The sequence below is a fragment of the Callorhinus ursinus genome, unplaced genomic scaffold (assembly GCF_003265705.2).
Source record: "Callorhinus ursinus isolate GAN/ISIS: 27379988/994484 unplaced genomic scaffold, GSC_fseal_2.0 scaffold6, whole genome shotgun sequence".
Classification (NCBI taxonomy): Eukaryota; Metazoa; Chordata; class Mammalia; order Carnivora; family Otariidae; genus Callorhinus; species Callorhinus ursinus.
This window is the reverse complement of record NW_027397068.1, coordinates 59740576-59766485: the sequence shown is the minus strand read 5'-3', so window position 1 is coordinate 59766485 and position 25910 is coordinate 59740576. Positions and strand designations below refer to the sequence as shown.

The following is a 25910-nucleotide window of genomic DNA, read 5'->3' as shown; positions in this document are numbered from 1 at the left end:
TTTCACATAAATATTTTAATCCTATAAAACTCATTCATCTAAGACAGTAAAAATTTGAGAAAGTAAAGACTCACTGGTAACTTCCCAAACTTGAAGGTCATTATAGATGCTAAATAAAAACTGTATCTCTGTGTCCTGCTCCACCTGTTATAACATTACACTGGGACTATATTACCATGAATATACTTGGCAGCATTTCCAAATTGATTATGATTAATTGCATTAAATGTCTTAGTCTCTCTTTAGAATGTAATACTGACTAATTTTCATATGTGCAAAGTCAAATTTGTAACAACATCCTTCTCCCACGTTTGTCAAGGTCACCCTATGAACCAACACATGGGAGAATCGTGTTTAGAATGTTCATTTGGTATTTTTTTGTACTTGTAAAATAAGTAAAAGGGCCATTATAAAATCTAATAACCCATAACATCAATTCTCCTTAAAGAGATGGTGTGAGCTTTTTTTTTTCTCAGCAATAATAAATCACTGGATATGCTTTGGCAAAATATCTGTAGCCCTTTCCTTTATGCATACATATAACACCAGTAGTAACATTTCTAGAATGCTTCTATATACAGCAAGCATTAAAAAGAATTTTGGGGTTTGTATGGAAGAAAAAACACTAATCAATCAATTATGTAACTCAATATGTAGTTACACTTTCATGAGCATCAAAGGGAGACAGAGGAGATTCAGGTGAAGATGGACAGTAGGAGCACAGAACCTCACCTGAAGGGTCCAGAGAAGGATTTTCAGAGAATGTGAGATTCAAGCAAAGATCAAAAGAAAGAATAAGGATCAGCAATGAGAATAGAGTTTGTAGGTGAAGGGTAAGAAAGACCATTTTAAACAGAGGGCACATGCCCGAAGGTGCTAGGGCAAGAATGAAGGAAGGAAAACTGCACCTGGAAAGCAGACAGCAAGGGAATGAGTGGGAAAGGGGCAAAGTCAGGGCCAAACCACAGCAATCTAAGAGCACATTTTAATGAGGTGGGGTTTTATCCATTGATAAGTAGTAAATCTCCTTGAGGAAGTTGCTGTTCCTTGAATCAAATGTGCTTGAAGAAATAAAACACAAATGTACCAGGACGGTACCCAATGTCTTCTACCATTTGGTTCCCCGTTTGAATTCTCGGAACATCCTCAACACCATTCCTGATACATTCTACATACCAGTGATCCTTTGTGTTTACCTGTTGGAAGCAGCTGCGAACACTGGGTTCAATATTACTGCCCCCGAAAGCCGCTACTTCCCCCAGCTGCCGAGGGATCTGGATGGCATCGTGAAGTAACAGGCCAAGCTGCCTCTGGTCACACATTTCTGTGGGCCCCGCCACTTCCTTAAAGAGATCTACGAGGAGGAGAGCCCAGAGGTTAACTTCTATCGGTTGAGACTGTTCTTTTATGTAAACCATATCCTTGGTTTTGTCAATTGAATGATGTAGATTAAAAAAAAATCATATGGACATGAATCACATTAGTTATGGAGGGAGAAATTTCATGTCAAAACAATCCACTTTCTTATAGAAGTGAATACTTTTTGGAAAGAAATTTCCAAGTTCTAAGAATTAAAAAAAAAACACACACACAAATTCTCAATGCTTTTCATGTGAAGTTTTACAAGAACAGAAAAAAGGGGAGTAAGTATTTATTTGATCCTAAAAACCATTTTCAAACGATATCTGGTAAATGGATATCGGAGTAAAGTGTATCATTTTGGGTTTTTTTTTTAAGGGAAATAATGCTAAATCTAACACTTGCCAACAGTGAATTTTCAAACAACTGAACCAAGCCCAGCGATACTGAAATAGTAATTATAATGAAATGTAACTTTAACTATAAGCATACATAGAGGAAGCAAATCCAAGTTAGATAAATTTAATTTTCATTATCATTTGTTCACTTAGATTGGGTTGGAGTTCCATTTGTTTTTCTTTTTTTTCTTCCTTTTTAAAAAATTTGAGTACAGTTGACACAATGTTACATTAGTTGCAGGTGTACAACATAGTGATTCAGCATCTCTGTACGTTATGCTGGGCTCACCCCAAGTGCAGCTGCCCTCTGTCCCCATACCAAGCTGTTGCAATACCTCTGACTATATATCCCTGTACCGGTAGTACCTTGTATTACTGTGATTTATTCATTCCACAACTGGAAACCTGTATCTCCCACTCCTCTTCGCTCATTTTGCTCATTCCCTACCCTCCTTCCCTTTGCTAAAAATAAGACTATCAAAGCCACAAAATATTTATCCAAGACTCTTAGGATGCTCATTTTAAACCCATTCCCAGGAAGAGACCTCCTAGGTAATAATGCTCTACACAGGCAAGTACACATTCCGGTGACATCAATCATGCCACACTTTCCTCTTTTGAGGAAAACAACTATACTACTATGCCACAGTTAAGGTAAAACTACACACAAAACATAAAAGAAAAGATTCCTTAACATCTTGACATACTTCTGAATTCTGATAAAAGTTCACATTTTCATATTATAGTCAGAAACAAGAAGGACTATCAAGGATGTGCGGCCAGGTCACAACCTAAAACTCAAGTTCCAATAAACTGGCACAGAAGAGATGCAAAAGGCCATTCTGAAGGATCTTTGTAAGTGTGTTTTTGATGAGGAAGAAAGCCACTCAGCTATAAGCAAGAAGGTCCAGCTGTTATTAGAACCTAATCAAGGGATACTCTCAAGAAAGCACGAAGAGAGAAGGAGATGTCATCAGGGTGAAGACACGGACATTAGCCATTGCAAAATCAATGTGCAGATGGATACCAACTGACCCAGAATGGCACCTCTGCCGCTGAGTTTGGAAAGCAAATTATCTTCAGTATTAATCTAACAAAGGAAATAATAATGAGGAAGTGTTCTGATATCACTGGGGAAATCAAAACGAAAATCAGAGTTGCTAAGGACCTCTAAATAAGAAACAAAACAAAAACCCCAGAACATCTCCAGAGCCTCAGTACTCACAGGAAAGACTTAAAGATTTCAACCCAAGAGATGTCTTATTTAATTAAGTACTAAAATAGCATACTTCACGGATTAAGATAAATATCAGAAATTTTCATTGCAGGGCCTCTGCTTTCCCTGCCATAATCTGAAAATTTAGTGTGAAATAATATGGAGGATTAAATTTGCTGGCATTTGTTGAAAGTGTGTCCATTGTATGATGAGTGCATGAGTATCGGTATGCTGAAATACACTCCTCATCTGAAACATGATGTATTTCAGAAATATGCTTGAACGTATGTGTACAGATAAAAGAAATCTTTATATACTATATTGTGTAGAATCTGGTTTTTGCTCTATAACTACAGTCATCGTGTTGTAACTCTTTTGGTCTCAGGTTACTCTCTGATAATCAACTTGCAAAGAAAGGGAGGAAGCATCATTGGTCTAGGAAAGCAGATCATGCTTACATTTTAAGATTCATGATAAACCTTGAGTTTGAATTTGTATTTGTTACAGAGTAAGATGAGCACCATGACCTAACTGTTACTTCTAAGGAACTCTAAATTCTTCCAGGAGCACATGAAAACCCCAATTATTAGTTTTGAAAATTATGATCTTTCGACAATCACAATGCTGAGGATGATTTAAATTTTGGATAAATAAAGGGCCACCCAACAAAAGCCTCTGCAAAGCTTTTTTTTTTTTTTTTTCTGCATGGTTTACTAGGTTCTGACTCCATCAAGGCACCTCACCTCCTGATCTTACCACAATCAGCTTTTTGTTTCATACAAATCCCACATCTCTTTTCACTGACATCCTTGTCAAACGGCTTAAGGAAAACAAACCACCACGATCTAGTCCTGAAACTCACAGGCAAATCACCTCACAGACATTCCAGAAAACAAAAGTTTTAAAAAAGGTATGTATGGGTCACAGAAGATACAAAACTTAACTAAGTTTATAGGACCTGTGATCAAACATCCTCTTGTGTTTTGGTATCTCAACTTTCATGAAATATCCCTACCCTTACCCCCAGAATATATGAATAGATTCTGTAAAGAATCATCGCAAGTCACCTGCACTTTATGGACAAAATTAAATCAGAAAAACTTTACAGAGTTTGGAGCCACACCAGCAAGTGCTACCATTTATTCAACAGCTGTTATTTCTAGGTATTTTTCCCATATTATCTCTAATTGCTTTCAGAGCAGGAACTATTAGCTTCATTCTTCAGTTGAAGGAGATCCATTACATTTCAGCTTTCTGAAATGTGAAATGGGAGTAATATCGCCTCTTAGCTAGTGGTATTCAGTGGGATCAGGTAACAGGCCCAAAGTCACTCAGCCACTAAGTAGCGATGCTGAGATTTGAAGGCAGGTGTCCTTGGCTCCCAAGCCCATCCCTTTCAAAATGCCAAGATGCCTGCCCCTCATTAACTGACAGCTAAAAGGATACCACGGATTTATTTGGTGAATAAAAACAAATTTTTTTTTATTTTCTTACATGATAAAATATAATTATTTGCCAATGTCTGTAATAGTTCTAGTCCATCTTAATTTTTTTTTTCAATCATTGGAAGTATAGAGAGATAGAAACTCGGGCTTTAGAGTCCGAACAATCTAAGATCTAATTCTACCCCCATAATTTATTGTGTCTGCAGCCATAGACTAGATTTTTAATCGATCTCAGAATTAATTTTTTTTCAGCTGAAAAACAAAAGTCATGCTGCCTACGTTCTGAGGTGATTATTTTACGACTTAGATGAGAAATACTGTGCAGTTGGTTCTCACTCCATCAAGGCACCTCACCTCATTTCACACAAATCCACGTCACTTCTCACTGATACCCTTTGTCTAGCCTGGGACATGTGTAGTAAGGGGTAAAAAGAATGGAAACTGTTATTACAAGCAAATCATATAAATTAAGCCTCCAATCAATTGTTATTATCATTATTATTACTAAAAACACTATTGCACAGGAAAGGTCTTACATACATCTGTATTTTTCTTCTAAGAGACCTTTGGAGAGAGACATCAATCCAATCTTCAGACTCTGTACTCTTATTTTTCCAGTTCGACCCCTGTAATTGTAAGAATCTCAATGTGTTAAGATGCATTTAAAGCTGTATACAGGACACTAATTATTTCTGAATATCTATTTTCTTCAGGGTAAACTATTAGAAAATGATTGCATCTTAGAGATGCAATTTTTCTATTCACTTTTAATAATTTTAAATCCATACCATAATTTCATGACACGTTTTAACAGTATGTTTGGCCCAGTCTGGAAGAATATATAGCCTGAAGTCACTTACATGGAACATAGGAACTAGGAAGAATGAGTAAAAGTAAAATGAAAATGATAATTATAAAGCTGAAAAGATATTTTTAGAAATAGTATGAATTGAAATCTATTAATAATTACAAATGCAAGATTAAAATAGATAGCTAAAGGTATATATAATATGCATGTTGCTTAATATAGCAAGAAAAGTATAATGATGTATCTAAAAACAAATGTACAAAACCTAGAAAATTAACTATACAAGGGCTAATAACTCGTTAAGATACTTAAAAACTTGTTGTCTTCATTGATTTTGGTCTCTGTCAATTCAGTTTTTTAAAATTACTACTGTAATTATAATAGTCAGTGATCTTACATAGACAGGTATGAAATCTCTAGTTGGGGAAGTCTTAAATTATAATTAAATACAAAATGTGTTAATTAATCAACACAAGGAAATAGCTTGGTACTATGCCAATGAGAAACCATAAGTTGACTAGAAGAAAATTTTTATCTTTGCAAGCATAGAGTTGTCTTTATTCTTGTCATTTATCAAAGAATTTCTGAGTTGTCTACCAAATGTCCCAATGCACTAGAGCCTGGGATGGGGAATGGGATGCAGAAACTACAAAAATTGGTAACATGATCCTTGCTATGGAATCACACACAATCCAGAAAAAAAGTCTTTATTGCTATCTTTATTATTTCATATTCAGGATCTGCTTTCAGTTTAGGTTTTTAACATTAATTTTTCTCAAGCTATGTTTTCAATACACAAGGTACGATACACTCAATACTTATAACTAAATGTCTATGTAACTTAATCATTGCATAAAATTTAGTCATTCATGCTATCTAAAAAACATAAATATTTGTATCATGTAATTTTAATTTTAGGTGGTCTTTTTGTCAAACTTATTTTAATCTTGTTCTTATTGATATTCCTACTATTAATACTAATTGATACCTTCTATTCTCAAATTGTAAATACTCAGGTAAGTTTCTGTATATATGCCATGACATAGTGTAAGTAAAAAAGAAAAACGTGCTGAGAGATCAGTGAAATGTATTTTCAAAACAGTCCTTCAATAGCCTGGAGTTCATAATCTATATTAAATCATATCCAATAAACTTACTAAACCCTTCATATGCATGTGTACAACATTCAGAAGTGACCTATGGAATAACTAATACTTAAATTTTCAAACAGATATAGCCATTATAAGCAGAAATCTAAGTTAATGTACTCATTCCCGTTTCTTGCCATTATAGAAATACTTTCAAATTAACCTTAAGCTGAGCCATGTTGCCAATTGTGTTTCTAGTTCACATTTTTTAGGTGTTTCCTAATTATCACCCCAAAATACACTAAGTCTGTTTTCTTCCCTCTAAAAATTAGGAAATTTTATTCTCTGGATAATCAGACAATAGACCTGCAGAAGATAACAAAAGGCTGGTGAATAGACTAGTAGATGGATGTGGCTAAGGACAAAGGAATCCCTTAAGGGAAAAGAGATCAAAATGATACATATTAGAGGATGACCTCTTGTATGACAACGCAAGAAAGGAATGTCATCAGGAAGGCTACTGAAAATGTCAATCATCCATTCATCACACCATTAAGTTATTAAGGTTTCCTGTGATCTCAGCATTGTTCTGTGTACCATGAGGATCAGCAAAAAAGTGAAAGACACAGTTCCCACCCACAATAAGGTCACATACAGCTAGAGAAGAAAGACAAGGAAACAATGGGAAACACAAGAAAACAGGAGAGCAACATGTACACATGGAAATAAGTCAAGTACAAGAAAGTTCTGGCTGACTCGTTATTTCTGACTGGCAATTAGTCTGAGTAGTTATTAGTCTCATAACGTCTGATAGAGAAGAGAGGACTCAAATCAGATACCGAAGGCATGACAGGGCTGGACTGTCCCTAGGAGAAAGTAGGTTATCATGGGAAAATCCTGGGCAAGGGGACAGAAGCAGCAGTGTGAACACCAGAGACAAGATGCATTCGGGTGGAGGAAAGGCTTGTACTAAGGCAAACAGTTGATAAAACTGTCCAAGTTATATCATCTGTGAGCAGATGATAGGGCTTTGATGTTAAATAAGATATCTGGATTTGAAAAAGAAGAGGGAGGCAAAGAAATTTATTAATGAGTGACATAACCCAATATTTAAGTATTTGGTTCCCCGGATTGTCTTCATAAGTAACTCCTGAAATTACTTTAACTGGAAAGATATGTACCTTATAAAATTATATCCATCTTGGCACAGTGGAAAAATGCCTTAACGCTGCAGCAAATGAGGTTAATATTTTCTGTAGGGACAAAAATATTTAAACCAAGCGTTCCAGACTATTGCTTTAAATCGTGATTTAAACATTTTTTATTTCTATTAAATTTGGAAGGAAGAGAGTGAAGTTAAGACTTTTTAACCTGGGAAGATGAAGACTGAGTAAGGCTGTGAACTCATAAATGGAATAAATTTCATCTTTATAGTTTAGAAAGTCCTTTCTACATACATTAGTTCATTTGCCCTTCACAAATATTTTATGTATGGTAAGCAGAGTAGGTATTTTTATCTCAATTCTTCAGATGAGAAATTGAGATGCCAAAAGTTGAGTGGCTGCCAAGGTACAAAGCAACCAGAACCAAAAATTTGGATTCTCATCATTCACAAGAGAAGAAAATAGGTTTTTTTTTTTTTTTTGGTAAAAATGCAGAATATTAGGAGTTGGATACATGTTAAAACTTGAAAATAAATAGTAAACTTACTATAACTTAAAAAGTACTTTTTTTTTAGATATAGCTATATGGCAGAAATAAACAAGTGATTATCAAAAAAACCTGAGTATTAATTCCCTATCTACCACTTATATGCAATAGGTGGCTATGGATAAAGTCTCTTATCTCACTGGGTCAATTTCTTAATTGGTAAAACAAAGAGGGCAGAGTAAAATGAAGAGGGCAGAATGGAAGATGGAATGTCCTCAAAGTCCTTCTCCTTCTAGAATTCTATGATCTCCTGTGTGTGCATCACTCATTAATTCAAGAGCTGCTTGAATATACTTCAAGAGCTGAAAATATCTGCTCTGACTGTATCATACTACACAAAGTAAGGCGGTCAAAAACATATGGTTAATGAGCGAATATCAAAATAGCTAAATGAATGGAAAAGTTAGATCATGGTACCATTTCCAAGGTTCAGAGACTTCTTGGGGTCCAACACGTTCTAGTGCATTGGATCATGTAGACCATAGTTCCATCAGATTCTCAAAGAAAACTAGTAACCTAAAAATTGAGTTGATAACTCTTGTTTACATAAACTGATAAATTACAGTTGTTAGGAGAAATTTGGGCAACGAACTCTGGCCATCTGAGACTGCCATTGTATGATTAACTGTGTTTTTTTTCCTTAGGTTAATTCATGATATTCCTCTCCAAGACAGAAAACCAGACTGAATGCATACACCATTCTGACCCAGCACGGTCTTCACTGTATTTCTTTGCCATGGAAGGGAAATAAATCCTAAAAGCCTTTTTCCCTTTAAAATGGAAAATTTCAAGAAACTGTTTTTCTAAATAAGAAAGAGTACCTTAGTATAGCATTTCTCATGTGTTCACATTTGATGATGGAAAGTGGAAATATGCCAACATTTGATTCCCTAGAATATGAATCACAACATTTCACATTCTGCTTCCTTCACAACTAAGTGGCACTATTTCCTTCTGCTGTCCAGTGAAAACAGCACATGTAGGTGTTACATGTTATGAGTTAGATCCTCCTAAAATTCATGTGTTGCAGCTCTAACCACTTAGTACCTCAGAATGTGACTGTGTTTGAAGATTGGGTCTTTAGAGAGGTAATTAACTTAAAATGAGGTCATAGGGTGGGCCCCAATCCAATATGACTGATGTTTTTGTAAGATTAGGGCACAAACACACATAGAAAAAAGACCATATGAAGACACAGAGAGAAGACAGCCATCTATAAGCCAAGGAGAGAGGCTTCAGAAGAAACCAACCCTGCTGACACATTGATCTTAGACTTCTAGTCCCCAGAACTGTAAGAAAATAAATGTCTTTTATTTAAGCTACCTAGTTTGTGGTACTCTATTATGGCAGTCCTAGCAAACTAATGTAGTGTGTTAGAACTAGAGGAGGGTGATTTAACACCTCTCCAGTTCTTCCTGAAATTATTACTCAAAATATGCATCTCTGTCATACCCCTGTGGTGCTTAACGAAGTTCTCAACTAAGTAGTCTATGAATTTAGCATTCTTTTTGGGTCCTCAAACCAAGTTACAGGCTTTGTAGTTAAAATACCCAACTGACCATCTATTTTGGTGAATTTACTATATAGAAAATGTCTCTTTTGGAGGTTTAAAAAATTGAAGATCAACTAAATAGTGAATTAATGCTAATTGCCATATTTTACCCTAGAAGGATAAAAAAGGATAAAATGAAATGTATTAAAAGATACCAGATAGGGATATCGTAAATCCCACATTCATTATTATAACTGAGATTCATACTACCTATCTGTTCTTCAGTGAGTTTCTTAAGAGTCCTCAAGTACACGATGGCTATTTAATTATTTAAAAAAAAAAACTTCGTTGTGATATTTGTGAATATTGAAAGATAACAAACTTTTCTAATCAAAAGAAACAAAATTTTAATTAAATCATCCCTAAAGCTATTGTTGTCACCATTTACTTCTTATATGGAATCCATCCACTGCTAAACACATGTACATTTATACACTATCATCTATCTTCTTGCTCTCTAAATCAAATAAACGGATGACAAACACAAGTTTTCATGCAGCTAATTAATGGAAAATAACTTTTAGGTTCTGAGAGAAAAATCAACAGTTCTCATTTTCTTATTTCATCTTTGCATACTTTAACCCCCTACCAGAAGAATGAATAATTCCTAATGTTTTGGAAATGTCAGCCCACAGCACGTCTTTCTAGAATTGATTATTTCACAAATGCACTATCACATTCAAAACAGCCAAATTAATGGCGAATGAGTTATGCTGGAAGTTGAGAGTGCTCTTCATGTAACAGTGAGCATCTAATTAAATTACAGATATTAGAGTGTCCTATAGCATAAACTATTTAAAACACCACATATACACATAACCACTATTACAATAAATAAAGCTAATACCAAAAGACAAATTAAATCCCTTTAATTGCCATTCAAATGGCTCTTAAGTTGTCATACAAAAATTGCAAAGTGGATTATTATGAGCCAATTACTGTAACTCATAACAACAAATATAAATTTTTGTCTTTCAAAAGAAGAGAGGAGGATATAGGACTTATTTATATTAGGCTTCCCCTAGCCAATGTGACACTACGAATCTGACAGTATTTATAAATTGGAGCAAAATCTTGAGATAATAGGTGGACATTCTTTTTTGTTATATTGTTGGTTAAGAGTTCAAATTTTGGAAAGTCATTCTTTTCAACAATTAACATAAATATTTCCATTAGGAAAAGTACTTTGAAAGTACTTCTTAAAAAACTCATTTCAAAATTTAGACATTTTGCATTACCAATATATTTCATTCAATGATTTTATTTTAAGGAGAAACAATGCAAACTTACGTGTCATATACATTGAGCAACCAGTTGAGACACATATCCACACAGAGTGGAACGTTGACCAGATCCTTATGCATTTGTTCAAGGCCATCATAGGTTGTTGTCAGACAGTTGATGACATCTGGAACACTAAGCAGCTGATCGTTTTGGTTCAGTTTGTGCTGCTTGAAAACTTCATTTGTTGTATTCAACTCTAGGAGATCCACTAATCAGGTGAGAGAAAGGAATATGCACAATCATTACATTACATAACAACACTGAAACAAAAACATTTCCCATCTTAAGTATTTAGCTTGATTCTCCAACTTAAGAATCTATCCTTTCTAGCCAATTTCAATTTTTAAAGAAATAAATAGCATTTCCATTCTTACATTTCTAAACTCTTTATCTGTAATCTCTTATTCTCATGCTTTTGCATCTAAACTCTGTTACTTTTCAATCTGATCCCATTTTTTGCTCTTTGGAATATCAATTCTTCCTACTTTCCTTTTCTGGCTTTCCTCTCTTCAGGCTTTTTCTACTTTTAAACATAGGAAGGCATAAATAAATCTAGTCCACATAGCAAAACATCTAAAATATGGCACTGCTCTTCTCCTAACTCCTGAGAACAGCCTGCTCACCCCCTCCCAGGCATCCTTTATACCACGGCCAAACCAATCATTCTGTTTCTCAACATGTACATACATTATGACATACAAAATTCACTGAAAATGTGCAGTTAAAAAAATGGGTTCTGCCAAAAAAAAGTAGCTTTTTACTGTCTGCTGAACAAACCTGATCTAGAATGCCCTCCAAATCTGGCCCTAACCTGGTTTGCTTCCCATGATGCTTTGGCATAGAGGCCATTTTAGCTACATGGGATTTGTAGAGGTCCACAGTACAGGCCACATCCATCGGCCTTTGTGTATTTGCTCCCACTTTTATGCTTCATGTGCAGGACATCTACAGTGGGGCTGGCCAGGGCTAGAGCAAGATGGGCACAGAAGGATAAGCTGGAGCCCCCGCTCTCAAAGATGGCCAGTCAGAGAGGGAGAGTGAGCGTACTGATAACTTTACTAAAAGGAGTGAAAAAGCAATGAGAATACATAGATTTCTAGGACAGCTATTACCATAGGGGAGTAGAAGGAGCCTAAAAAAGGCTCCCTGGGCAGGTGGGGTTTGAAATGGGCCTTAAAGAATGTAAGATACAAGAGACCATGTAAAGCAAGGAAAGAATTCCAGGAAGATAGAACTGCTTGGGAAAAGACAAGAATTCAAGGAAGTCTAGGGGGCTCTCAGAAATGACAACAGCACTATGGATGGTGTGTGGCTTACACGTGGGCAGCACTGGTTATGCTGAGGCAGACACTTGGCTCTCAGGGGTAAGCACGTGTTGTGCTAGGGGAGATCCTCATGGCCCAGGAGGAAAGGTTTAGACAAAAAAGAACAAAACTTACATAATCTTTCTTTTCAATCAACTTTGAGTCATTATTTAGCTAACTGAAAACAGGGAAACAGTGTAGAAATGACTCTTCTAAATCTAAAAGATAGGGGTTTGGAAAATTACAGAATCTATATGAATTTAAGGTCTGCTCATTGAAATTCCTGCTTTATAAAATGTTTTCCCTATCTCCCTATTTAACTTTAAAAAAAAAAAAGATTTATTTATTTTTTTATTTTAGAAAGAGAGAGGCAGAGGAAGAGGGAGAGAGAGAATCCTCAAGCAGACTCCCCAGTGAGCACAGAGCCTAAGGGCTCAATCCCAGGACCCTGAGATCATGCCCTGAGCCAAAATCAAGAGCCGGATGCTCAACCAACTGAGCCACCCAGGTGCCCCACCATATTTAACTTTTTAAATTTAAAAGAAATAAGGTCAGGGGAACTTTTAATTTTAATATAGCCAACTATTTCCTCCTTGTCTGATGCAAAACTATCCCCTCAGAAAATATAATGACATATTTTGACAGTTAAATAAAATGAACGAATAGCTTCCTTTGTATTTATCTATTTTTAACCACTGAATAACCACTAATTTTAAATTTTTAAAGTCATTTATGAAATGTGTCCACTCTTGCTGCTTAAATACCATAGAATAATTTTTTTTTCAAGTTACCTATAATGGAAAAGAACTGCTTTAAAATTATACAGAATAAAATTATTTCTAAAACAACTCAACACGGAAGACTTCATTTAAAAAAGAGATAGAGACAAAAATAAAACACAAGTCTGGATAATAGGTCAATCCCTTTCCTTCCGATATCAAATACATCATTGGTAAAATTTTAGCTAATTGCAAAAATAACTTGTGTAAGCTTCACATGAGTTAGAGATGGTATCAGAAAAAAATTAAGAACCATCTGGAATCTTCCATATCACTTGTACCCTACTTCTTGGCACTGTACATTATTTTCAATTACAAACTTCCAGAGGGCAGGAGGAAAATTCAAACTCATCCTTCACAGTGCTTGACAAAAAGAAGTTGCTTCATGATGGTGGCAACAGAACTATAATTCCACACAGACACAAAGAAACATATTCAAATACTGCCAAAATACTCTTAAGTTTTCTGAATTCCAACGCTAACTATGTCAGCAACTCAGCACTGCTATTGTATCCACACGTGGCATAAAGTGACAATAGACCAAATTCCAGAAAGACCATTTCTTGGATCGTGCTGCCCTTGCATTTCTTCTAGAACAGCCTCCTTTGTGATACACTCTGTAGCTGTTACAGTAATTTGCACATCCCACAGATGATCATGTCTTCAATTTTTAGTGATTTACTTTGACACTTCGCCTTAGTGCCTAAGCCAGGCATCCATCCTTCCTGCAATGTGTCACATTTAGGTTCCTTTAAAAAACAGACTACATTTAAATCACACAAAATTATGATTTTCTCTTTTCAAAGGGAGACAAATGACAGCTCGGTCATGTGGCAAATGAAACAAACAGCAGAACCATTTTCTAACCAACTTTCAGGCTTATTTTTTAATCCCACATATGAGGCACAGGGGATCGAATGGAAATGGGTCATCACTCTCCTGTTCTGCAAAACCACACAGTTTAGCACCTGACCTTGGGCTTCTGTAACTCTTAGGTTCTTGAACTGTTTAACCATTCCTTCTTTTTTTTTTTTTTTAAGATTTTATTTATTTATTTGAAAGAGAGAGAGAGCACAAGCAGGGGGGAGCAGCAGAGGGAGAGGGAGAAGCAGGCTCTCTGCTGAGCAAGGAGCCTGATGTGGGGCTCGATCCCAGGACTCTGGGATCATGACCTGAGCCGAAGCAGATGCTTAACCAAGTGAACCACCCAGGCGCCCCTTGACCATTCCTTCTTAACACCTCTCCTACCTCCTCTTCTCCAGACACCTCAGAAATACAGATGGCGCTCAAGGTCTTGCATCATTGCCCCTTCCCTCTGTAATCCTGATACCCTCACTCACTGTCAATACTTCAGTAATCCCTTCTCTCTGGATGGCTCCCGATTCTGTTTTCTCATCCCCATCTCCTGCCTGAACACCCGACCCACATTCCTGCTGTTCTTTTCCCAAACAGAACTCTCCTATTCTGTTTCAGGGACCTCTACCTTAATATGTCCCAAATAAAGGTCTTATTATGTTGCAATCCAGTAATGGTGTTACCACCTTCTAGGGACTACGAGTCTGCAAATCCTGAAATGTACTAACACTGTCCTTCTTCCACCCTCTGCCAGTTACCAACTAGCAAATCGCCGCAGTTATCAGTTCTTTTTCCTCCTCACCAATCCATACCCTCTTCGCCCCCCGTGACCGACACCCGCCAGCTTAGTCCCCATGATCTTTTACCTGAACCATGTACTTGTCCCTGTTCACGTGGTCCTCCCTTCCGCCTTAGATATCGTCTAAAGCATACATCTGCATCTGGGCCTATCTCCTAACTCCCACAAAAGAGAAAATGTGCTATAGCACCCCACTCCATAAAAAACAAATGCAAACATTAAATGCAACATTTTGAGAGCTTGAGGAACAAAAAAACTAAACGAATGAGAAAAGGTTTCATGGGAAAAAAATGACCTTCCAAGTGGATCTAAACTGATTTTAAGGACATTTCTGAATACTGGATAGTTCATAACCCACTCCATTCGGACTCCACTACATTCCCTGAATGCCAACCACACCTCTGATGCTTATGTACAGAAGTCCCTTCCTCCTTACCCCTGATTTATAGCCATGTGCCCAAATCCTATGCGGCTGCTAAGGCCTGGCTTATGTGCTTCCTACTCAAGGAAGCTTGCCTTGTTCTTCATGGCAAAGACCATTCCATTCTGAGGGCAAGAGGAATCTGCTGAAAGCGTGTGTCCAGGCATAACCTGCTATCTCTGAGTGTAGGTTCCTGGAGTGTGCGAACCAAGTCTCTTTACGTGGTCTTATCTCCTGCACAATCATGGAGTCCAGTAAATGAATGAACAGTGACAAAGCAGTGACAGCACACCCTCTACATGAGGACCTCATGCTGGGTGGGGGTTTACACAAAATGAGACCACCCCTGACCTGAGCTGTCCGCAGTGCACTCCTCCTGATATTACCTATCACACAAAGGCAAGCATATGGCGCCTAGGTGAGAAACAGTCGTTACAGGCAATCATAAAGTTCTGGAAAAATTGGAGGCAGGTGGGATTAGCTTGTAAACGTTTCCAAAAGAAGTAAATTTTTAACAGTGTCTGGGAGGGATAAAGGGTTATAGACCTTTGCGGAGGAAGGGTCAGGGCATTTCAAGTAAACAGAGAAGATGGGAGGAGGAAGAGATTAATCATGAACAGGTGAGCTGACAAGTGGTGCAGAGGCCCCGGGCTGAAGGGCTGACGAGCAGTGGGGGCAGGGGCAGAGGGAAAAGTGAGGGCCAGGTGGCTCCAAACACATCACCTCGAATATTTACAATCCAACGCAACTCAGCGCTTTTCTTAGTATGCATTTCTACATGTCATGTAGCTTGGAAGGGGGAGGCCTTCCTCTTCTGCTCCTCTCAGGTTTGAAGGAATGAGCTGAAGGAGGGAGATTTTTTCTTGAGAACTCAAAAGAACCAGCAGAGGAAAATATCAAATGTGTTGATATGTTTATCCGGCCAGAAGTACTACTGAAAACTCGAACCACGTTCATCATGACAAAAAAGCAGTCTTTGGTCAATGGAGATTTTGTGGCTGAGTCATTTGTCCTCATTTTATAGCTCATCAGGCCTGAGAAGACCTTCCAGATCTGTCAGCTGGATACTGGACATGCAGCTGAGCCTCTTTCAAAACTGCTGTCACCACGGACTCACTGAGCTCACTGAACATCCCTTTTGTATGCTCCTAATTCACTTCCTGTTCCCTTCTGGCTCAACGTACAGATCACTGGCCAGGCTGTGTTGGCTTTACTGGTTTGTACTGGTAATTCTGCACCAGTTGCTTCCAGTTATCTGGAAGTTATCTGCAGATTATGTGCATCAAAATCATCTAATTTTTTTTCTTTCATCCGTAAATCTGGAGGTGTTTTTTAACCCTGAAGACCTCCCTTCCACACATAACTTAAGTAAGTTCTTCCTATCTTAAAGCTTTCCATGGCTGTGGGTTTTTTTCTGAATGATTTCTACTTCTCTTCCCTCACCTCTCCTCATGTAACCAGTTCAAAATGTAATTCTAATTACTACTGACCTTTAAAGAGCAGATTTTTAACCTTAGTATATGATTTTTTGAAGAGTAATATTCAAAGCTTCACTGAACTGCCTAGACATGTAACAACTGTTAACAAAAGTTAGCAACAAGAACACTTGGAATTACTCAAATTACCAGGCTGTAAAAATATGGGCGGATGTCAGTTTCCATATTAACTATCTGACAAGGCCTACATGTTCTCTGAATAGACTCAATCATTAAAACTATGGCACAAAGAGAATTCAGAGAGATTAAATCTATATTATTACAAGTATTCATATTTCTGTTTAAAGTTAGCTTGTTTGGGCATGTGTGTCGGGAGGGTGGGGAGGAATACCTCTTTGGTAAAATGCTTATCACAGAACATTACCCAGAACAAACTCTGCAGGAAAAGTTCATGTTGATAAGACCAAACATCTCAAAATATATTTAAATAAATCCAGAGCCTCTTAGCTAATTTTCTAGGTGCCAGTTCAAATTTGGATCAGGAATATTATTTTTTAGTATTTCTTTATTATATGATTGCATTGAATCATACTGTTTGGAATCCTATACCTCCAAGTGAATACAAAGTACTAAGAAGGCAATGATCTGCTACTTTGATTTCCTGATTTAATCCCTTTAAATTGGGTGGCAGCATAATTTTTGCAAAAGCTTTTTATGTTACTCCTGTATTTTGGCTAATTTTGGTCTCCAACTGAGAACGGCATATGTTCATTTGTTTTACTACTGCATGCATGCTGATGGGGCAAATAATAGAGTATTTATAGAAACACAGCCAATTACTTGAGTGAGATACACTGCAAATGAGATTAACTACAAACACATCACCCTCTTCATTTATCTCTGTCTCAAAAAAAAAAAAAAAAGGCAATCCAAAGAACAGAGTGATTAACTTCGGTAGAATAACTCACAACACAGTGCTTTTTGTAGTCTTCGGATTTTGATGGCCGTGCGGTAGGCAGAGAAACGTACATTATTCAGGTCAGCTGAAATGGAAAAGGAACCCATTCAAAGGCAGGCTTATTACTTAACTTCTGTTGAATGGCAAGAACGTATTTGTTTACTTCAGATGATGGAAAAGTATTATGTCCGTTCTCACTAAAAAGTCTTCTCTCAAAATCCACAGCATTTATTTAAGAGAGTAATTAAATGTTCATTAGCACCATAGTGAGATACATTCCAAAGCAGTGCTACACAGCTTTCAAGAGAGCATTATCCAGTAGGAAAAGGAGGGGAATGAGGAAAAGGAAGCATGGCCTGTTAACTTCTGAAGGCTTAATAAATCCATCACACTGTAGGTGCAGGGCCCTTCCTTCTCTGCTGCCAGGAGGGACTCTCCTCCCGGGAAGTCTTCCTCAAGGACAATCAGCTTTCTGTCAACGAGGCTGTTCCTGTCACTACTCCTAAAGCTAGTCTTACTTCTTCCAACCTGATCTATTTGCTTCTTCTGCTCTTTTATGGATATGCTTAAAATTATCCCATAATCTATACTCAGATCTTTAGAAACAAGAGGTTAAATGTAGTTAATAATACTGTATATTTGCAAGTTGCTAAAAGAGTAGATCTTAAAAGTTATCACAAGAATAAAAAATGTTATAATGACATGAGGTGACAGATGGTTAGGTAGACACTCTGATGGACAGCTTCATAATACATTCAAATATTGAACCATTATATTGTACACCTGTAACTAATATAATCTTATATGCCAATTATATTTCAGCTAAAAAAAAAAAACACTTTGGTATCAAAGTTTGGTACTAAAAAAGATTTGGTATCAAGTTCAAAAAAAGATACCGTAATTTCTTTCTCTGTGTCCTGAAGACAGAACTGTCTGTATTAGAGACTGTTGAACTGGAAGCAAACTCAGAAATCATCAAGTTTGTACCTTCACTTTACAAATGAAAGAAAGCCCTGGCTTTTCTCTCATTTGTTCAGCTTTCGTTAGCCGCCCTCACCCATCCAAATGAAAGCTCAACAGATGCCTGACATTTAAAGAGATCAAGAGGGGTGCTCCCTCCCTGCCAAAGTGGGAGTGGGTGTGAGAACCTTCGGGTGCTTCTCTCCCCTCCAGCAGTGCCTGAGCTACCCAAAGAGAAAACTCAAAACCACTGGACCAACCTAAAGGAAGCAGGCTAGGTCATCAGTTCAAAGTCATAGTCTACCAGAAATCTACAAGATTAGAATTCTCGCCTCTTGTGTTTTCTTACATTTTTATATTAAAATGATTTTAGCTTTTCATGACTACTTCGACAAAATGAAATTAGGCAAGCCAATTTAGTAAGATTAACTGAACAAAATGTGAGCTAACAGGAAATTTAAAGCAATGAATTCGAGGTTGCTGCGCTGTCATTGTTTTTGTTTTCAGGCAAAGCTGAAGTTTAAGATGACTCAATATGAGGGAGCTTGCGTTCCTCCTTTTAAAATCAACTTCATGCGATTTCAAACCACGTGTTCTCTCAAGAAGAAAGGTAAAAACTGTTTCCTGCATTGCCCTCAGAAATTCAACTGCTTTTTCTAAGTCAGTGACACAATCTTTTAAACATACCATGCCATGTCGGAAAAACGGGTGCTTAGTTTCCGATTAAGAATATACAGTTATCAGTCGTTCAGGTTAATTAAATAAAATAGCACTCACCAAGGGTTTGAAAGAGTTCAGTCATTTTAGGATGATCCCAACAGGTTGTCTGTGTTTGGTGGCTGGGGGGAAAAAGGGTAGTATATTTAAATTAAAGAACATACAAAATAATATAGGTCACATAGAATGTATGCAAATAGAATGTTTATTCTAAGTTTTTAAAAATACATGCAAAATGATCCCCATGACGGATCATTCTGAAACCGATGTCCAGTTATTATTTGGACATTTGAAACAACAATAATAAATTTTTATTTGAGCAATTATGTTGTGAAAATATAAGTAAAAAATGTTGTTTTACCTCTTTCGAAAAGATTTACAACTACAAATTAAAACCCAGATATGAAGTGTGACCCTGGGGCCTCAGGCTTGATGCAGCCAGATCAATGTAGTTTCCAGAATAACTCTACTTGTGTTAGGCAGATATAGATCCTCATTCAGAATAAATCCTCCGAGAGCAGAAGTGCTGTGAAGAGTTGCTAAACTTTAGAAGTCCTAATGAAATTTCCAAAGAACTGAGAAATGAAGAGTTTAACTCTGAATAACATCTTCACCTCAGAGTCAAGTGAGGCTCCCCCCTCTTTAACCTCCAGTCCCTCCTTCCTTGGTGTAAATTAGTCCTTCTCCCCTGTGGGGGCTCGCTCAGAGCCCTAGAATTGATATAAAGATTATTTCAAGCTAAAGACATCTGAGATTGAACAGATGTAGAAAGAGGTCTTTTCAGAGTTTCCTTTATCTGACTAAACGCAGCAACTTCTGGGAAACAAGGCTACCATAAGTCCTCTCTCTGGGGGAGTTTCATGGCTAGGAAGAAGACAGCAAAACTACTTGCACCTGCATCAACAAACATTATCACAAACTTTCTTATCTCGTGTTTATTCTCCTAAAAAGCCCATTTATCTTTCCTAAAGAAACCTATTGGGTCTTCACAAAGGAGCCTTTTCTCCCCAACTTCTTTCCCCTGCTAAGCTAGGTACATATGCCCCCAATTCTAACCATCCCTTTGAGTTACTCATCACAGTATGTGCATTGCATGCATAAGCAAATGCTCTTCTCTTGCTAATCTGTCTTTTGTCAGCATAATTCACAGACCCCCAGAAACTAAACCTAAAAGGGTGGAGGAAAAGTTGTTTTTCCTCCCCAACACCCCCTTCTTGTGTATCTGGATTCTCTACCCCCCCCAAAAGGGTGGAGGAAAAGTTGTTTTTCCTCCCCAACACCCTCTTCTTGTGTATCTGGATTCTCTACCCCCCTTCTGCATGAATCTCTTGCCAATGTGACTTCATGCTCCTCTCAGCAATCAGCCTCCCTCATTTAACCAGTACTTTTTGACTGACATTCAACAGTTTTTCTCATGATGCTTATTCTTCACTTAAGAAGCAAGTTTTACATTTTCTCTTTTTCTGTAAATTCCAAAACTAAGTCACAGAATTCGAAGGCTTTCGGAAATAAGATGCAGGTAGAACAAATCCACTTACTGCTTAAATTAGGTTCCTTCTTTGTGTCTGCGTGTGAAGTGAACAGCTCCTAACTTCAATGGGTCAGTGTCCTTATATTTAAAAATAGTTTACTATCCCTTTTCTAGGTCAGAATAGAGTAATAACGTTTAACAGTACTCAAAAGACTTCTTAGATAACACTCAGTTCTTACAAAACTGTTTAGTAAACTAAGTGAAATGGCACAGTACACGAGAGAGTGGTATTAAAATATTCATGCCATCAAATTTAAGAGAGATTATTTTTTTAATCTAGGTAATATATAAAAAATTGGGACCTGTCACTGGGAAAAGAACATAATCACTGTTACATATGCATATATATAACAGAACCCCGCCAAGAACTCATAATTTGCTTTGAAAAATATTTGAAGTTTAGATATGAAATTGGGTATGTAAAATGTTCCGGAAATTCCAAAAAAAATCTCACATAAATTAACATGCCTAAAATGTGAAGGTCTATCCCAGGGGAAGCTGGAAAGTTGTCTAACTCCCGTACCTGGTTCTTGACACCAATGCAGAGGTAAAAATGTTTCCACTTTGTATTCGGCTGCTGAACACCAACCAAACCATTCTACCATTTTCCCCTCCAAGTTGCTCCAAAGACCACAGAGAAAGTACTGAAACTGTCTGACCTAAAATTCTTACTGTTCATAGTGTGGCCCACAGCTTGATAGAAATGCTGAATCTCTGACTTCTACTCTTTCTATTGAACTGGAATCTTCAGCTTAAACAAAATCCCATGGGATTGATATGCACGTTCATATGTGAGAAGTAAATGACCTAAAAAGCTTCTCATGCATGAAGTAAAAAACAAAGCAAAAACAAAAAAATAAAGACTCCTCCAGATTTTGTTAATAAAACAACTTCCTCCCTACCATCAGTAAGAATTAAAGAAGGATTTGCTGGAAATAGAGGGTAATTCAAAAAAATCCATCAGGAGCTCCCAGTGCTAGACAGCCGACCAGCATTCCCACAACCCCTGTCTCTCTGGAGTAATTTAAATCCCCATGGCAACACTACTGTCCAGAGGCAGACATCCCATCATGAAGGCCCAAATCAAAGCTCAAGAACCAAACTAAAGCTCTGAGTAATGCAGAGCCAAACTTTATAGTTAAACAACAAATGTAAGTACTCTTTCTCTCTCTAGAATCACAAGTGTGGAGCTTTGGCAAACAAGTCCTATGGAACCACGAGGGGCAAATCCCACATGGCAGCATGGCAGTGGCTGAGAATTCAATGAGAAGACCCACTTGCTGATGGCTCTTCTGAGTGAAACAACTACTAGGAGCTGAGGGAACACACACATTTGGCAAACAGATGGAGGGAGGGAAACGGCATCTCCCTTTGTGAATTCAATACCAGTTGATTCATTAGGCAGAACTGCCAACGCTGAAAATAAACACAGCCTCTGGTTACAGAAGTATAACTGCAGCTTACCAAACAACAGTTAAAAAAAAAAAAAAAGGTAATAGATGCAGTTGGCTGTTGGGTTTTCTTTTTTTCTTTCTCTCTCTCCTTCTCTTTTTTTTGAGGAGGGCGGGGGGAGGATTTTAAAGGAAAATCCACAATCAACCCAAAGGCTCTAAGTATTTGAACAGCTGCAGATTCCTCAGCTCGTCCAGCCAAAATGCTTCCAAGTCCTCCCAGACCAGGCAACCAAAACAGAATTGAAAGTAGCATTCTCTGCTCCCCCCACCCACCCCACAAATAACAACAGCTTAGGTTCTGTCCAACCTCATATCTGAAAGAGGAGTAGAACCTCAAACTGTACAGCTTGATAAACTGTAAAAAAATCTAACAAAGCAGCAATCAACAGGTAAGTCCAAAATCATACAAAGAAAGCAATAGTGAGAGCATGTGATGTGTAAGTAGGGTGCTGAGCTGTGCTCGGTCGGCTTGTGAAGGGAAAAACTGAAGGCCTTTCATGCGGGCAAAAAAGTCAGTGGGTCTCTGAGCTATTTTAAACTCCGGAAATTGAAAAAACTGATAGCAATGCAAATGTTTCTTATCCATAGAAATGCAAACTGTGTCCATTGGGATGCAAATGATTACTGTCCTGTGGACACTGACCAATGAATCAGCTTTACACTGAGTGGTAAACTTCATTTTAGCATCCCTTATTTGACTGTGAAGATGAAATTCTTAGTATTCTCCTGGGAACCTCTTATAACTTCTAACCCATTCTGTGATTAGTGAGTTAAATGAAATATTTGACACATGCTCTTTTTATATTCTATGAGACTCAAGATTTTACCTAATTTTTTATTTATTTTTAAATTTTTTTTAATTGAGATGTAACACTGTGTAAGTTTAAGGTGTTCAACATGTTGGTTTGATACATTTATACATTGCAGTAGGATTACCACGGTTGTGTTAGCTAACCCCTCTATCCCATCACATAATTACCATTTCTGTTTTGTGGTGAAAATATTTAAAATCCAGTCTCCTAGCAACTTTGAAGTTTAAAACATAGTACTATTGTGGGTAATCACTGTGCTGTGCATGAAATCTCCATTAACTGTTTTTTTTTTTTTTTTAATCACCCTTTAATGCCCTGGGCAGTTCTAGTTTCTACCTGCTATCCCATATACTTATTAAAAGAGCACCCCCTATACTCTTAAGTGTCCTGGCTGAGATAACATGTACTCTCTGTATTTTATGGACTTTGATGAAATATTGAACCAATGAGGTTAATAAGCGATACACGTTTCTACTTATTATTATTCATAATGTATTCTGATGAGCCACAGAAAGTAAAACACAAGTAAGATTGTACAACAATGAATAGAACACAAAAATGTGGTAGAACAACATGGTTCAATATATGAGAAAAAGAACCAACAGCAAAGTACAAGTAATTTTGATAGATTGTAAAGATACTGATTTCTGGGCAATAGACTGCTCTGGGGAAGAAACTTTTTAAACCCATCTGTCCTCATTAGAGTGGCATCATTTTTTCCCATAAAACCTTAAAAGATGGCAAGAAGGCAACCTGCTTACACCAAAACTGACACTTAGTCAAACACATTTACTTGTTACTTATCTACTCAATTTTATGCTTGAAACTGGACTTTGTGAGTTTTGCCATGTGTCGCCTCATTTCAACTGCAATTCTAAGGGCATATAAGAGAAAAAAATTAAAGGTGAGTCAGTTAATTAAAAATACAAGTGAGAGAAAAAGAACGACCCATATTGTTCAGGGGTAAGACAATCACAGAAAGAGAAATATTTCTTCTTTCTGTGCATAGTGAGAGATGACACAGGTCAGGATGCCTAAAATTAATTACAGTAATAGCCTACTATTTGAGTGTCCACTCTGTACCAGGTGTTCTTCCAAAACTTTCCTTGTGTAAACTCAATCTGCATAAAAACTCAGTGAGTTGGGTGCCAACAGTATCCCCATTTTACGGATGAAGGAACTAGGGCGGGGGGGGGGTACTTAGATAACTTGCTCCAAGTCTCAGAGTAAGTAGTAGAAATGGAATTTGAACCCAGATGGTCTGATTTTAAGCCTGTGTTCTTAATATGTAAGTATACTTGCATGACTGAGATTCTAACATCTTTCTGATGAATCTGTCTAAATCTGAGTCCATGGCCCATCATTATAATCATTACAAACAATCTCATCTGTCTTGCTTCTCGCTCACTCCTGGCAAAACCCAAGCATGGATCAGCTCAATTACTTGCCTTCTCTGGACCTGAGCAGCTGTGCATGAATACAGCTGGAGAAAATCACTCAACACACAGACTAATTTTACTTTAAATATTTAACTTCAAACCTCAAATGTCCAACTGCTGGCAACCACACAACATTCCCTAATAAACTTGCTTCCCAGACCCTAAGACAATTTATTACTGCCTTCTCTCTCCCAAACCTAAGTAAGTTTCCCTCCCTGCCTTATATCATTTCACTTGATCTCACACTTCATTGAAAAAAACTAGAAACCACCAGATTAGAATTCCTTCATCTTCCCACCACCAAATCAATAAATTACCTTCTACCTGTCAGATTGTCTTCTTCTCTCCTCCTTTCTGAGGAATTCCTCCTCCTATCAAAGGCCAATTCTTCCGCAAAGATTTCTTTAAAATCTCTTGTGTTGCATTATTAACCCCCTTCTCAATAAGACCATTCTCAGAATATAAATGTTGAAGGATCTGCCATCCTTACATACACAATCTCTCTCATCCCTACCTTGAATCTACATTTCCTGCTCTCTATTACCTTTTTCTCTTCTTCACAGACAAAACTCTCAAACGAGGAGTGCACAAACTCATGTCCCATTCATGATTGAACCCACATATATTTCATTTCCAACTTCACTCTTCTACCCACTGTCCCTATCAAAATTATGAGTGAACTGCACGTTGTCTGATGGAGTGGCTGCTTTTCTGTCTTCAATGCCCCAGACCACTCCTCAGGGTGGGGAGAAATAAGGGAGAGAAAATCAACTCCATAAGTCACAAAGCACAATAGAAGCTAAGAGATGCTATATGTAAAAGAGAGAATCTCCAGAATGACGTGGACCCTGGCTTTTGCAGACTCTGCTAATACCTTCTTTACATATGCTTATGAAAGTTTATATAGGAATATAGGAATCAAGGAACTTCCAAATAATCAACTTGTATTCAGCTGATTAAAGCATAAAGAGTGAAAACAAATTCTGGCAATCCGAGGCAATGTTATTTATCTGAGTAGTATCTTCTTAGGGATCTAAAAAGTGACATTCTCATCTTGGAATTTATAATCCTCCCCAATCTTTATTTCACTTGAGACCAGAATACATGAAGAATAAGGAGTACTCCTGCCAGTATGCAGATTCTTACTGTTGTTGTGTGTGTGTGCACGCACGTGTGTTGTGTGCATGACTTATTGAGGGGCCGGTGGGGGACAGACTTGGCAGAAGATGAGGAAGCTGTTTCTTCCAGGGGACGAAACATATGTGTACAGGTTACACAGAACTTCTTGAACCCTCGCAAACACTTTCTGCCATCTTATAGGCTTTTAAAGGCAGGAACGCCAAGGTTACAGTTTTTGGGAAATATAAGAATAAATCTAGGCAAGATGGCGGAGGAGTAGGAGACCTGGATTTCGTCTGGCCTCAGGAATTCAGCTGAATAGGGATCAGACCATTCTGAACACCTACAAACTCAACAGGAGATCGAAGATAAGAATAGTAACAACACTCTGAACAGAAAAGCGACCACTTTCTGGAAGGTAGGACATGCGGAGAAGTGAATCCGAGGTGATATTTGGGAGGATAGA

General features: G+C 37.5%; 1 protein-coding gene across 17 annotated transcripts in view; it reads right to left on the bottom strand.

Moving 5' to 3' along the window:
• Positions 1–25910, bottom strand: part of UTRN (utrophin) — a 498468-nt gene that overhangs the window by 47930 nt on the left and 424628 nt on the right. For all 17 annotated transcript variants that reach the window (XM_025866206.2, XM_025866193.2, XM_025866194.2 and 14 more), the window contains 5 exons: positions 19150–19211; positions 17423–17497; positions 10867–11068; positions 4959–5044; positions 1197–1354 (listed from right to left, as the gene is read on the bottom strand). In XM_025866206.2, coding sequence (XP_025721991.1) covers positions 1197–1354; positions 4959–5044; positions 10867–11068; positions 17423–17497; positions 19150–19211 — 583 coding nt within the window. The remainder of the gene's footprint in view (positions 1–1196; positions 1355–4958; positions 5045–10866; positions 11069–17422; positions 17498–19149; positions 19212–25910) is intronic.